Below are 14,794 nucleotides of genomic sequence, written 5' to 3'. Positions count from 1 at the left end.
AAAAGTAAGGCGTTACCGGGTGCAGAATACTCATTCACAGCCCATTTTCCCATTCATAGTGCAGTTTCTGGTTTGCCACGCTCCTAGTGAGTGGCTCGGGAAAATGTTAACACTTCATAATTCGAGGGTATACATAAGTATATGCTCCAATGCTCAAGTAGCTAAAAATGTGTATGATTTTTTTATCAGCCGCAGAAAGTAAGATTTTAACGAAAATTTTGGTTACCGAACAGGCGACGGGAATAAGAATAGTTAACAAAAATAAAATTACATGTTGGTTAACAGTTTTTTGTAGCATGCAGAATACTTGTTAACAGTTCACTAACAGTGTACCGTTACCATATTGGTTTTTAAAAGCGCAATACAAATTAGTTTACCTTTTTCATTCTGCTAGTCATTTCTGTTCCCCACGGGTATTTTTAAAATAGCCCTTCAAATTTTGACAACAACAGCCTCCCTAAGTTATGCAACTATATTTTGTATATAGTGATGTTAAGGCGTTGAAATTTGAATATTAATTCCCAGAAAAAAACCCTGTCAAATAAAAAGAACCTTTTGTATGTTCAGTGGCCAAAACTTTTTTTTATTGGTTACATTGCGTTTACATAAATTCTGCTGATTTAAATCTACATACTTAAAATAATATATTGTTAATAATAACTATATATTTATTTAATGAATGCTCTTTCTATTTCTTTTGCTTTATCTATCCCTGTATTCCTTTCTTTCTATATCGCAACGTCTCTCTGCATTCTATTCCTCTCTATGTCTCTGTCCTCTCTCTCTCTCTCTCTCTCTCTCTCTCTCTCTCTCTCTCTCTCTCTCTCTCTCTCTCTCTCTCTCTCTCTCTATTAATTTTATTGCTTCTCTCTCTCACATTTTTTCTCGCTCTCTTTTTCCCTCTCTATTTCTATTTATCTTTCACTATCTGAATGGGAATTACATCAGCATAATCATTTGCTAAGCCGATTGAAAACTTTTTGTTTGTTTATTTTCTTGGTCGTAAATGCCTCAGTGCTCATAGCGAAGGTATTTAACTTTGACTTTTATAAATGACAGCACATTATGATTAGGACTCTGACATTTGTGAAGATAGCAGAAAGCACTATGACAAATCGTTGTGCGAATACAGCCAAAGTCGCGTCAGTTGAACTTTGTAGCACTTATCGAGTTTTTGAGCATGCATCTATTAAATATAAGAAAATATTAAATTTATTTGTGTAAAAGCGGGCATTATTATAAAAACTATTTGCTTTTAAAACGAAGAATTTTGTAAACACTTAAAGTATTTTATTTGTTGCGCAGAAAATAGATCATTAATCAAGCCATTGGCACGCTTTGCTTTATTGATTAGAAATGTCATTCATTTTCTAAATCATTTTGGATCAGTGATTATATAAAAATATATCTCGTATATGTGCTCTATTCAGTACATAGATTATATTGTAATGCTCAGTTTTATACTCATTCATTAAGAGAAAATAGTATCGCTTGCCAGTCCGAAGTATTAGTCGAGTCATGTTTTCTGGAATATATCTGCTACAGCCTTAGCCTCCATGAATAGATTAGTTAGCTAAATGGTCTGCCCATTGAGAGGTGACAAGCAACGATTTCCCAATAAGTCCAGCTGCTTTATAGCATTATTTAGCTGGATGATATGTGCTCACATCCCAAACGACCATTAGTGACTCATTGGCGCGCTATATGGTTAGTTATATAGACTTGGTTATAATTGTCGCTTAGATTGGCTCGTTGGCCGATAAGGACGCTTCAGAAATCGATAGATAAGCAGATTTCCTTTAACAAATATATATCATTTATTTGACTTTCCTTTACATTTGATAGTGCGCAAAGTGAGGGAGGCCGAGTTTTCGATGTAAATTTCCATATAATTTTGCACACTTGATCGAATCCAGCCATATGGCGAAAAGGCGTGATAAGACTAGACGGCGCTGCCAAAAACATATTCAATATTCATTATCAATATCAACTGTGCCGCCGACACCGCTCTGGGAGATAAGAAACGAAATGACAGCAAGGGCCACAGTAGTAGACCTCCCCGTTCACAAGTTAACGAGACTCCGGGCCGAGCAGAACTTCACGGTCGAGAACAAACCAAAAAACGAAAAATAATAATAAAATACAAGTGAAAACGGCTGTCAAAATAAACACCAATCGTAGGCCAAATATTTGCCGAGCAATTAAAAGTATCCACGGCGCGTGTGTCTCGGCAGTGCGGCAGTGCTCCATCGAGCGTAAACTATCCAAAACTTTCCGCGAAACGATATTAAGCTTCGAATAGGCAAAATGTCTGAATTTCTAAGGGAACATGTAAGTTCTCAAAATATATGCGAAAGTGAAATAAAGTTCCGGAATAAAAATCTCTTTCGGTCATAATAAAACACAAACAATTTATAAATGCAGATACAAGATATGCCTAAATTAACCATATAATATAACTATAAATAAATAATAAGACCCAAATTAAACAATATTTTGTATAGTTCTTTCGTATTAGAACTGAGCTAGTTATACATGGAAGACAGTTTGCCTAAAGTGTGTTATTTCCAATTAAAGCAAGCACACGATAAGCACATTGTGCTCCGTATCGAAAGAATGTGTGGCAGTATTTTAGTGGATAATAATAATAGTCAACACTAAGATACGCTGTACTGAGCACTCCTGCCACAAGATTAGCAAATCATAGAGCTATGTGCATGTGCTTAACCGCTGTGACTGCTGACTTTGATTGATCGCTATCAATTTGTCGGTTGTCGAAGTGCTATTATAACCGACTAACTGATACCCATTCACTGTTGGATTATTAGTTTTCGTTATGAAATGTGAAATAAGTGACGTCATTTGGGCACTCTGAGTGCCTCCTATCCATACGTATGTCCAAATCAAAATCCAACTTGTGCCAGCTGGCAGCTTGATTGAGACTGGGCGTATGCGATAGTTAGATCATCGTAAAAATTAGTCTGCAATTAAGTACAAATTTATCAGCTTGATATGGGTACAACATGACCTCATAATGCAGCCAGCATTTGAAAATCACGCCTATAACGGAATATTCTAATCAGGAATCAACCTTTCACTGTGGACTTAGCCACAATTATTTATTTCCCTTGTTTTCGGTGGCTCTTAGTCATACTCCTATCAAATAGACTTCGGCACAGGTGTCTTATGTTATTAGAGATAAACAAGGTCGCAGAGATAACGTATAATAAATCATAATATGCATAGATATCTGCCATTTTTTTGTCTGCTTGTCTAGGATGAAATCTTTCCGAAGAAAATCTCGTTTATTATTAGAGCCAAGATTGCTTTTCGCAACTCTCCATTTGGCAGCCATTAACTGTTTGTTGCTGTGCCATGTTTTCCGCTGCGATTGTAAAATTCCGATAAGACTTTTTGTTTATCGACATTCCTGTGATAAGATAGGCACATCGAGCATACATATTTGATTCTCCTGCCGCTCGCCGATTGGCTACCGTTTGCCTGCTTCATTATTCAAATAAGCCACCAAATAAATGCTGAAGACTTGAAGAGCTTTACTCAACTTTGATAAGTGTCATTAAGACTTCGAGCGATATATGTATGTGGCGTATATAGTATACATAGTATAAATAGATATATTGTATATGGTCTCATTCTTGATAAAGCTGAGAAACATTCTAAATAATACATATTATTTATACTTCCTTATTATATAAATTTGAGTTGAAGACAGTTTATATGTTGAAATTTATGAACTGCTCTGAGTACCAAATCTCTTATCGAAATTTATGTTGCGCCCATAATTATGGTAGCTGCCAGGAGTGTCAACTTTCGAGATAGAGATATGAGCAACATTAATTGCTTTACATGACGGCAGTAATCGATTTCTAAACACCCGAAGTTCCTTGACATTGGGTAACAATTTCTTCACCCAGAAGGTTTCGATACCGATATCTAATCGCTCATGTTGAAGTGAGGCGCGTGTACAACACTTTTGTTATTACATTGATAAGATCTCTCATTTGAGTCCCATTGATGATCAATTGCAGGGCGAATACGTCTGGGTTAAGCCGCAGAACACAAGCAGCGAGTTCGCTGTGCCATTCGGAGCTCGAATTGTGCGCACAGAAAAGACCCAAACTCTGATCTGCGATGATTCCAAGAAACAGTTCTGGGTGCCGGCGGGCGATGTGCTCAAGGCCATGCACGTGACTTCCCACGCGGACGTGGAGGATATGATCACACTCGGCGATCTGCAGGAGTACACGATCCTGCGCAACCTGCAGACGCGCTACGACAAAAAGTTCATCTATGTAAGTAGACATCGGGAAGCACTAAGAGTGCCAATGCTAATACTGCTGATTCCTCTGCAGACATACACGGGCTCTATGCTGGTGGCCATCAATCCCTATCAGATACTGCCCATCTACACGCATCGCGAGATCCAGTTGTATCGGAATAAGAAGTTGAGTGATCTGCCGCCGCACATCTTTGCCATTAGCGACAATGCGTTCCAGCGCCTGCAGCGGCTGAAGGAGGATCAATGCGTCGTGATCAGCGGGGAGTCGGGGGCGGGCAAGACCGAGAGCACGAAGCTGATACTGCAGTACCTGGCTGCCATAAGTGGCAAGCACTCCTGGATCGAGCAGCAGATCATTGAGGCGAACCCAGTCATGGAGGCCTTCGGCAATGCGAAGACCGTGCGCAACGACAACTCCTCGCGTTTCGGCAAGTACATTGACATTCGCTTCACGCCCGAAGGCACCATACAGGGTGCTCGCATACAGCAGTACTTGCTGGAAAAGTCCCGCATCGTGTTTCAGAGTCGCGACGAGCGCAACTATCACATCTTTTACTGCATGCTGGCCGGGTTGACTGCGGCAGAGCGGGAGAGGCTGCAGCTGCAGGAGCAGTCGCCCAGCCAGTACCACTATTTGGCACAGGGCGGCTGCTTTGCGCTGCCTGGCAAGCAGGACGAGAAGGACTTTGCCGACATACGGGCTGCCATGAAGGTGCTATCGTTCAAGCCGGAGGAGCTCTGGAGCATACTCAGCCTGCTCGCTGCCATACTTCATTTTGGAAACTTGCGCTTCAAGGCGACTGAGGTGGCCAACCTGGAGGCCGCCGAGGTGGACGATCCAACGAACTTGCGGCGCATAGCTCAGCTCTTGGGCCTGCCAGAAGCGCCTCTCACTGCGGCCCTCACGCAACGGACAATCTTCGTGCATGGCGAGCACGTGGTGACTAGCCTGTCCAAAGAGGCCGCCCTGGAGGGACGCGATGCCTTCGTCAAGGCGCTTTACGACGGCATTTTCGTGCGGATTGTGAAGCGCATCAATGAAACGATCAACAAGCAGCCGGAGCAACCAGTGAACAGCATCGGAGTGCTGGACATCTTCGGCTTCGAGAACTTCGACAACAACAGCTTTGAGCAGCTGTGCATCAACTATGCCAATGAGAACTTGCAGCAGTTCTTTGTCGGTCACATTTTCAAGGTATCAAGTGGCTTGCAGGTAGAGTAAATGAAAGAGCGTGTCTAATGCTATTGGTCTTGCAGATGGAGCAGGCGGAGTACCAGCTGGAGCATATCAACTGGCAGCACATCGAGTTCCAGGACAATCAGGACATACTCGACCTTATTGGCATGAAGCCAGTGAATATTATGTCGCTCATCGACGAGGAGTCCAAGTTTCCCAAGGGCACGGACCAGACGCTGCTGGAAAAGCTGCACGTGCAGCACGGCAATCGCTCCATATACGTCAAAGGCAAGACGACCCAAGCCTCGCTCTTCGGCATTCGGCACTACGCTGGCGTCGTCATGTACAATCCACTGGGCTTCCTCGAAAAGAATCGCGATTCGTTTAGCAGTGACCTGCGTAACCTCGTACAGCGCTCCAGCAATAAGTATCTGGTGGACATCTGTCCGCAGGAGCTGCCCATGGACACGGCCAAGAAACAACCCACTCTCTGCGTCAAGTTTCGCAACTCGCTGGACATGCTAATGCGCACCCTGTCGCAGGCCCATCCCTACTTCATACGCTGCATCAAGCCCAACGAGTACAAGGAACCCAATGTAAGTGAAAATCTTAATATCAACTTTTTTCTGGCAAAGCTTCGCAAAGCATTCTAAGAGTAATCTACGTTAGCCTCCCACAATAGTGTGAGAGTCTTAAATACCACTTATGGCTGCGAAGATAAGGTCCATATCAAGTCGTTAATAACTCGTTGATGAAACGGCTTTTATCAATTTCAATATTAATTTAGACCATCGTAACTCGATTCAACGAACCATTTCCATCCATTATCTCTCTCTCCCTAATATTGATATTAATTTTTCTCCTTTTTACCTTCTTTAGAACTTTGACAAGGAGCTGTGCGTCCGTCAGCTGCGTTACTCCGGTATGATGGAAACGGCGCGAATTCGTCGGGCTGGCTATCCCATACGGCACGAGTACCGAGCCTTTGTGGAGCGTTACCGATTGCTGGTGCCACGGACGGGTCCTCTGGACCAGTGCGACTGCCGCCTGCTGGCTCGCCAGATTTGCGAGGCGGCGTTGCCGGCTGACTCGGATCGTCAGTTCGGTCGCACGAAGCTCTTCCTGCGGGATGAGGACGATGCACTGCTGGAGGCGAAGCGGTCGCGGGTGATGCTCAAGTACATCGTCACCATTCAGAGGGGCATACGACGCGTGCTCTTCCGCCGCTACATGGAGAAGTATCGAAGGGCCATAGTCACAGTGCAGCGCTATTGGCGTGGCCGTGCTGAGAGGCGGAGGTTCTTGACCATGCGACGTGGCTTCCACAGACTGGGCGCTTGCCTCGCGGCCCAGCGGCTGACCACACAGTTTACAATGGTGCGCAGTCGCACGATAAAGCTACAGGCCCTGAGCCGCGGCTATCTGGCTAGGCAGCGCTTCGCCCTCCAGCTACAGGCCAAGCGGGCGAAGCAGAGGGAATCGCAGCAGCAGTTGAAGCTACTGAGAGAGCAAGAGCAGCTACGGCTAAAGAAGCTGGAGCAGCAGCGCCTCATGCAGCAGCAGGCAGAAGCCGAGCAGCGGCTGAAAGATAAGAAGGCAGAGGAGCAGCGTCTCCAGGAGCAGATCGCTGCCCGCAATGCTGCAGCCATGGCTGCAGTGCATCAGCCTAGGCGCACAAAATCACTGAAGCGAACAGAGCAGCCGCAGGTGAGGGTGAATGTGATGCCTGCACCCACATTGCAGGCGCGCATGTCATTGCCGCCGCCCCCTCCGAATGTGACAGTTGCGCCAATCGGTGCCAAAATGAATGGCAATGCTCTGGACAGCCCCGGGTACATCGACGTGGAGTCATCTAAGCAGATTGTAGACGACGTGTTCGGCTTCCTGAATGACGAGCCCGACGTGAGTGGTCCACTGGGGCCGAATGTCAAGGAGAAGTCTTTGATATTCGAGCGGCAGTTGCGCTTGCGCAAAGATGTCCCCACCAAGCTGCTGTCCCGCCCCGTCAACTACTATGAGGCGGCGCCTCGAAAGATTGTCGATCAGACGCGCCTCTAGCAGTTGCGAGTGCTCGGGCAGCCCTGAACAAATTAGTCAGAGTATATGTTATTTTAAGTAGTTGATAGCTGATATTATCTAAGGAATGCGATTGAAAGACATCCTTCGTTGAACGCAGGCATCTCTTCCAATCGCTTCTCACGCTGGGTAGGCCATGGGGGAGTGTTTCACCTGTACATACGTTATATCAATGTCGGTTTACATAAGTACATATGTATATGTAGAGCCTATGCATACGCACTTGCAATTGGTTCGTTTTGTGATCGTTCTTTTTCTATGTACCACCTATAAATTATACATATTTTGTAAATAAAAGCCGCTTCGGCGGTGAATATCTAAGGAATCTAGAGATTTGTGCAATCCATTTCGTCTTTTCTTCATTAAACGCCTTTAGTTATGGTGCACGTGGTAGTTGCTTTCGGATATCCCATATGTCTTTCCGTTATTGTTGTAGTTGTTGTTGTTTGGTCATTTCATACCGCGCTTATTACTATAGTCAATGTCCAGAAAGTTATCTGCAGCACTATCGGCGGAAATTAGAACAAAATTATTGCTTTTGTTCCTAATCTATTTTTAATTTGCGAGATAACAGTTGCGTCTTACTAGAATAGAATAGCGCAACAGATTACAGTGTTGAGAGCTCTCAAGATTATTCAATAGCTTTTCGATTTGTTTGATTATCTTATGGGAATGTCGCGAAAATAACAAAGCATACTCACCGCCTCTTCTTTGGGCAAATAAAACTTGATTTCCTGAGTCAAGGTATGAAATGAAAGACCTTCAATTTACTTTACGTTAATATTTCCGATGCGAACCTTTAGATATTTATGTATATTTATTAGCTTGTAATTATAAATCAAAGATTTAGTTCTCCTTCTACTTATTAGTTTATTTACTTGTTGGGCCATTAATCCTAAATATACCTCCATAGATACGCGCGGAAAACTCGCGCACATATTAATTAAACAATAATAAATATTCAACCAATAGAAAATTTGTTTTCAAATGAAACAAGAGTACACAGCGAAAAATTTCCAATATTTATTAGCAACCAAAATATATACATATATACTTAATTTCCTTCGAGGCCCGCTAGCTAGAGTCCGTATGCGCACAGGTTGAGGTGTAGCCAGCAACTAACTTTATAATGAGAAATTTGTCAGGCACAGCCCTCGCTATCGCTATCAACAGCATTAAAACTTCGAAGCGCAATACCCCTCCTGATTAATTAAATAAAATGTGATTGTAAATTATATTCGGACTCTTATCAGATCGACAAATCTTCGGCGCAGCTGTAGCATAGAATACCTTAGGCGCTCTGACCGCCTTGACAGCTGGCAGCCACATTGATTATAACTGTCTAGAATTCAAATGACTAAAGGTATTTATAACAAATTATTTCCGCGATCGTGTGTATAAGAGAAACCATATGATAAACTTAAGGCTTGTATGCTGGCTGTGGAATACCCTTATTTGTTTTATTCATTAAGTTTTCTTTCTGGTTTCTGGTTACTGGTTTATTGGCAGTTGTAGTCGTATACTACATATTTGTGTTACCCCTATTTTTAAAAATAGATTAATCTGAAAAAGACCAACAGCATCAGCTCCGCTGGCACCATTCGACTGCCCAAGCCAATCCCTCGTAATGTGGACACTTCCGACTTCAGCTTCTTAAAATTTGCCTCCACGTACTTTAGCAGTGGTATCACCTATCAGCATGAAAGGAAGCCGCTCAAGCAGGCCCTACTAAAACATGATCTGCCCCTTGATCAAATGGCTGCTAAGGTAAGTCACACATGTATGTATAGAGATGCCAATATTAAATGCTAGACTTACCATCCTTCCTTCATTCCCTTAGGCCATCTGGATAATGATTCTGCGCTTTATGGGCGACCTGCCTGAGTCAGTTCCCAATCAGAGCCAACTGTCTCTGCGTAGTCCACAGCTCATGCAGGAAATAGCGTCAATCTTAGGCGCCAAGCCCCGGCGCTTTGTGCGACAAACTGTTAAGCGCCAGCCAAAATCTTTTGGCAACACTAACGGCCAACGGGGAGCCGAAGAGTTCTATCAGCTGTGGCTAAATGCCGGCAGCAGTCATTTGGATAAGATTCATTTCATCATCGGACACGGCATCTTGAAAGAAGAGTTGAGGTTAGTTATATATTATAATTGACATATTTAGAAAATCACTGAACACAATATTTGGCTAAGCAATTTGAAGCAGTGCTGCTCCTAGGGAACGATTGCGATTTACATTATTATCTGCCACACAGCTTAGGCAGTATAAGTCCATGCTGCTGTTAGAAACATGGACTTATACTGTTAATCTGACGATCTCTGTTAACGTTACCATCTGGCAAACAGCTTAACGCAGCAGCACACTTTGCTGCACTGCTTGACGAGTGCACTCAGCTAAGCAGTGTAAAGCAGTTGCTGTTAGTAAATAATACATTAAATCAACTCTCCTTTATTATGTTGCTTATTATGATAGTCTTACAAATATTACTTTACTTTGTATCTTACAGGGATGAAATTCTAGCACAGATATGCAAGCAGCTTTATCTAAATCCAAGTCGCAGCTCGCTCTCCCGAGGCTGGCTGCTGCTGTCGCTGTGCCTGAGCTGCTTTCCACCCACATTAAATTTCGAGCCTAATTTGCGCAGCTATCTGAGAGTGGGCACTGCCAAGCTGCACGCAGGGCCAGCTCTGCATAACCTGGAGCGCACCTTGGTCAATGGAGCGCGCTCACAGCCTCCATCGCTGCTCGAGCTACAGGCGATCCGAAGCCGGCAGCCACTAAAGCTGGCCATTTATTTGACGGACGGCCAGGCGCGCAAGTTGCAGGTGGATGCAGCCAGCACAGCTAGAGAGGCAGTGCAACAGCTAAGCGATGGACTGGGGCTGACCGATAGCTTTGGCTTCGGTCTAGTTTTGTCGTTAGATGAGAAGCTGATGCCACTGGGAGCTGGGCGTGAGCACATCCTGGACGCCATTTCCAGCTGCGAGCAAAGGCAGCTGGATGCGCCCTGGAAGCTTTATCTGCGCAAAGAGGTGTTCGGCGCCTGGTACGATCCCACACTGGACCCCAAGGCCACGCATCTCATCTACAAGCAAATTATAGGCGGCTTAAAATGCGGGGAGTATCGCTGTCGCTCGGAGAAGGATATTGCCATGATCTGCGCCTTGGCCACCTACATCGAGCAGGGAGCGGGACCCGTGGCCAGGCTGACGGACAGCCAACTGACGGCCTTTGTGCCTGGGGACTTGCTGGCCCCAGGTGAGCGTGCTGTCCACAATTGGAGTCGACTAATTGCTACCATGTACGAGAGCAGCGCCTATGTGAAGAAGGGCCAGGACCCGGAGTCGCAGCTGCGCGCTAAGGAGGACATTTGTCTGTTTGGCCACCTATCCTGGCCCATGCGCCATTCTCGCTTGTACGAGGTACAGCACGTGTCCGGCCCCAAACTGCAGAGCGAGGACCTAATGTTAGCCATCAATGCAACAGGCGTCGCGCTTATTGATGAAACTGAGCAGGTGCTCGCAGCCTGCAGCTATGCCGAATTGATCAGGGTTCATTACCAGCCCAATGATCAAATGCACGTGCTCACGGCGCAACAGGAGAACTTCGTGCTGCAGTCGAGCGAGGCTCGTGATGTTGTCGAGCTCATTGACTACATGATGCTGAATTTGCAGCAGCGCTCCAGTTACGGCGTAGTCATTCAAAGTCCTCAGCCAAACCAGCTGGAAGATCAGCTATCCATAGTGCCCGGGGATCTAATTCAGTTTGAAGCTGGCGTCATGGGTGCTCAACTAATGGCAAACGATCCGCAGTGCATCTGGCGTGGATGCTCGAATGGCCAGTGGGGTCAATTCGTAGCCGGAAATGTGCGAGTCTTAGCCACGCTAGTGAAGCCCAGCTCACACCTACAGCAGATATTCAAGGAGCGAACAGCGAGCGGCTTGGTAGAGGAATCCTCTTCAATGAAGTCCACAAATACTCCGCTTCGTCGCCAGCATAGCTTGGCCAAGTTTGCAGACTTGCAGTTCAGGGAGCGCTTTGAGTTGGTTTTGCATTTGTAGATCTCAGCTTTGAATATGTATTAATTTAATTTTCCCTCAGATCGGAATTGTCGCCTTTGTGGAGATATTCCGCTGAGCCGCTTAAGTCGCCACTCCTTAGGTCTCTGCATGCCAAGCCTCATTTGTATCAACAGGCGCTAGTCATTCATCATCACATACTGAAGGTAGGCGATATGAGATATGCATGGTACCAACTTTGTTATGAAATTTGTGCCTTTTCCTTAAGTACATGGGTGACATTGCTCGTGGCGATTTGCCAGTGAACACGGATCTAATCTTTCAGCCGGCACTGCAAGATGCTTTGATCTGCGATGAAGTCTTCTGCCAACTGATGAAACAGCTCACCGAAAATCCCAAGGAGGTGAGTGAGCAGCGTGGCTGGGACCTGCTCTACTTAGCTACAGGGATCATGTCGCCGAGTGTCCTCATAATGCGTGAACTGGTTCTATTCCTGCGCCTGCGGAACGATTCATTGGCCGATGCGTGCCTCCGCCGGCTAAAGCGTTCTGTGCAGCATGGCCAGCGCAAGCAGGCGCCGCATCTAATTGAGGTTGAGGGCATTCAGCAGCGTTGCCTGCACATTTACCATAAGATTTATTTCCCGGACGATACGGTAGAGGCATTCGAAATCGAGTCGCACACGCGAGGCGCTGCGCTCATCAGTGCGATATCACAACGATTGGAGCTGAAGTCCCAACTGGGATTCAGCATCTTTTTGAAGATGGGCGAAAGGATATATGCCATGCCAGAGGCTGAGTTTGTCTTCGACTTTATTACGGAGCTGATGCAGTGTTTGCGCCAGCAGAAAACCATTCGCTCCAGCTGCGATGGCCACTACCAGTTGCATTTCATGCGCAAGCTGTGGATTGACTGCCAACCGGGCAAAGATCTCAATGCGGATTTGATCTTCACCTACCCACAGGAGCTGCATAAATACCTAAAAGGCCACTATGCCATTCGACTCGAGGTGGCCCTCCAACTGGTTAGTCTAATATATAGGGCGGATCCGGACCACGACGAGGGAATGCCGCTTCACGACCTTTTGCACCGCCTACTGCCTGAAGATCTGCTGCCACTACACACTCTTGCCGAGTGGCATCAACTGCTGGGGCCCATCCTCAAGAGGGATGCTGGCCTCGACGAGAAACAGGCAAAACTAATGTTTCTGCAGGAGCTTGCCAAGCAACCCTGTTTCGGATCTACGTTCTTCGTTGTCAAGCAGCTGAACGATCAGTCGCTGCCCGAGCATCTGTTGATTGCCATCAACAGCGGAGGCTTCCACCTGCTCGATATGAGTTCGAAACATCTACTGCGCAGCCACAGCTATTCGGAACTGGGCATATGGAGCTCAGGGAAAAATCACTTTCACATACGGTTCGGAAACATGATTGGCGCCGCGAAGCTGCTCTGCAGCACCACCCAAGGCTACAAGATGGATGACCTGCTGACATCGTACATGCGGTACTTTAATGATAAATAAATGGTAGCAATAAACATTATATGTATTTCAGACTGTGGGCCTTATCGATCAGGGCAACCATGCCAGCCATCAGCTCCTCGCAGTTCGCCAGGATCTGAGCGGGTGGCAATACAAAGCCGAAGTTGCCTTTATCGCGAAACTCAATGGTGTAGGCAACTTTTTTGTTTAGTTCATTAAAGACCCAATCCACAGAAGAACCGGAAGCGACATCTGCAAAAGCGTAATCCCTTTTAGTTGGACGTGACAGTGAAGACAGGGAACTAACTTACACAGGACGGAAGCCGTGGAGCCGTGAACATAGTTGGTGCCGTAGACCAAATTTTTGATGGCACTGCCAAAGGCAGCGCCTATTTCAAGTAGGTCATTGTAGTTCTCTGGAAATGCCTCAGCTGTATGACCGTAAGGGGAAAGTAACCACTGGCCATAGGAGTGGAATGAGAGGTACACGTTGAACTTGTCCTTGATGGACGTTAGGTAGTCGGCCAACGCCTTTGTCTCTGGTTCTGACCAAGGATCCTCGCCAGCATATGTCTCGCTGCAGGGGTCCGCCGAAGCACCATTGTTCTCCATAAAGTGTGAGTCGAAATTGCGATTACCGTCGACTCCAATGCACTTCGAGGTGGCGTGCGGCTGCCGGGTCTTGCGCCACAAGCGGTTCTATAGATAGGTAATCAGTTAGTGCTCACTTGTCAGACATGTGCATATATTAAGTGACTTACAGATCGATGGGAGTACTCAAAGCCATCCACATTAAACACGGGAATAATATACCAATCATAGCTCTCGGCCAAGTTGCGCACCTCTTCCTTCTGCGAAGTGAGAAGCTCGTTGATGAACCAGGTTGCAGTGGCGGAGGTGATCCATTCACGGGCATGGATGTTGGACTCTATGAATATGCCGGGCTTATTCGGCCCGTAGGAAATCTTGATGCCACGAATGTTGCGTCCCTCGTACGATTTACCAATTGAGAACTCTTCGGTCACGGTGGGATATGTGGCAAAAATGTTATCTAACCATTCGTAGATCTCGGCCAGCTCGTAGTACTGCCTCCAGCCAAAGGTGCCGCTATCTCTGCTGGATACTTGCTCGTCGTCGATAAGCCTAAACACCAAATAAAACTTTACTTTATAATAGGCAATTCTCCATCTTATCGCCACTGTGTGCCTTTTATAGCATAGAGAACCTTATTGGGTCCACTTACTTTTGTACATTGGGTATCGAGAGCTGACTGCTAATGCCATACAGCTTAAGGAGCAACTGAAAGTGCCTTGAGGCAGCGGGGCTGACCATTATGTCTACCTGCTTGGAGTGCTCATCATACTCCTTCCAAACATTGAACTGAAAAGCGGTTAGAAAAACCTATAGCAAATCTTTGTATATAACACTGAATCCTTTACATGCCTTGTCGCTAAGTTCGCTTAGTCTGTTTATCAGCGATAATTGTATCTTGTTTTTGATACTCAGGCGATGGACACTGTAGTTATCGTAGCGCACTTTCGGTTGATCCTTGAGAGTCCTAGCATTGGCTAGGACTACAAGCGTTGCTAGCAGCCATATCACACGCATTGCTAAGTTTGACTGATTGATATCGAAGTCGAGTCTACACTTAATAGCTAGGTTGCACTTTCCAAGACTTTTATTATGTTAAGCTTATCTAAATGAATTTATTGCCAATTGTTTTTAGAGGTATTTCCAAGTC

At 45.6% G+C, this 14,794-nt stretch overlaps 2 protein-coding genes across 3 annotated transcripts in view; one reads left to right on the top strand and one right to left on the bottom strand.

The window, feature by feature from the left end:
• Myo28B1 (Myosin 28B1) overlaps positions 1–13,699 on the top strand; it is a 30,862-nt gene extending 17,163 nt beyond the window's left edge. The window contains exons 1-10 of one of the 2 annotated variants that reach the window (XM_018098834.3): positions 1,698–2,331; positions 4,050–4,313; positions 4,374–5,495; positions 5,558–6,073; positions 6,357–7,379; positions 9,111–9,320; positions 9,394–9,686; positions 10,061–11,596; positions 11,656–11,779; positions 11,842–13,699. In XM_018098834.3, coding sequence (XP_017954323.1) covers positions 2,308–2,331; positions 4,050–4,313; positions 4,374–5,495; positions 5,558–6,073; positions 6,357–7,379; positions 9,111–9,320; positions 9,394–9,686; positions 10,061–11,596; positions 11,656–11,779; positions 11,842–13,095 — 6,366 coding nt within the window. In that variant the 5' untranslated portion in view covers positions 1,698–2,307 and the 3' untranslated portion in view covers positions 13,096–13,699. Of the gene's footprint in view, positions 1–1,697; positions 2,332–4,049; positions 4,314–4,373; positions 5,496–5,557; positions 6,074–6,356; positions 7,879–9,110; positions 9,321–9,393; positions 9,687–10,060; positions 11,597–11,655; positions 11,780–11,841 lie in introns of those variants that run through there. The other variant, XM_089256949.1, reaches the window with a different exon arrangement.
• On the bottom strand, positions 13,053–14,688 carry LOC108649789 (zinc carboxypeptidase). Its single transcript, XM_018098833.3, has 5 exons — positions 14,497–14,688; positions 14,297–14,433; positions 13,815–14,196; positions 13,365–13,752; positions 13,053–13,305 (listed from the first exon to the last, which is right to left on the bottom strand). Exons 1-5 carry the CDS (start codon positions 14,659–14,661, stop codon positions 13,112–13,114), a joined length of 1,266 nt encoding a protein of 421 aa, XP_017954322.1. The 5' UTR covers positions 14,662–14,688; the 3' UTR covers positions 13,053–13,111.
• Positions 14,689–14,794: the final 106 nt, after the last annotated feature.

The sequence above is a fragment of the Drosophila navojoa genome, chromosome 3, assembly GCF_054131105.1.
Source record: "Drosophila navojoa isolate 15081-1374.11 chromosome 3, UAZ_NAV_1.0, whole genome shotgun sequence".
Taxonomy (NCBI): Eukaryota; Metazoa; Arthropoda; class Insecta; order Diptera; family Drosophilidae; genus Drosophila; species Drosophila navojoa.
The sequence above is the reverse complement of the archived record's forward strand: the minus strand, read 5'-3'. Positions and strand labels throughout refer to the sequence as shown.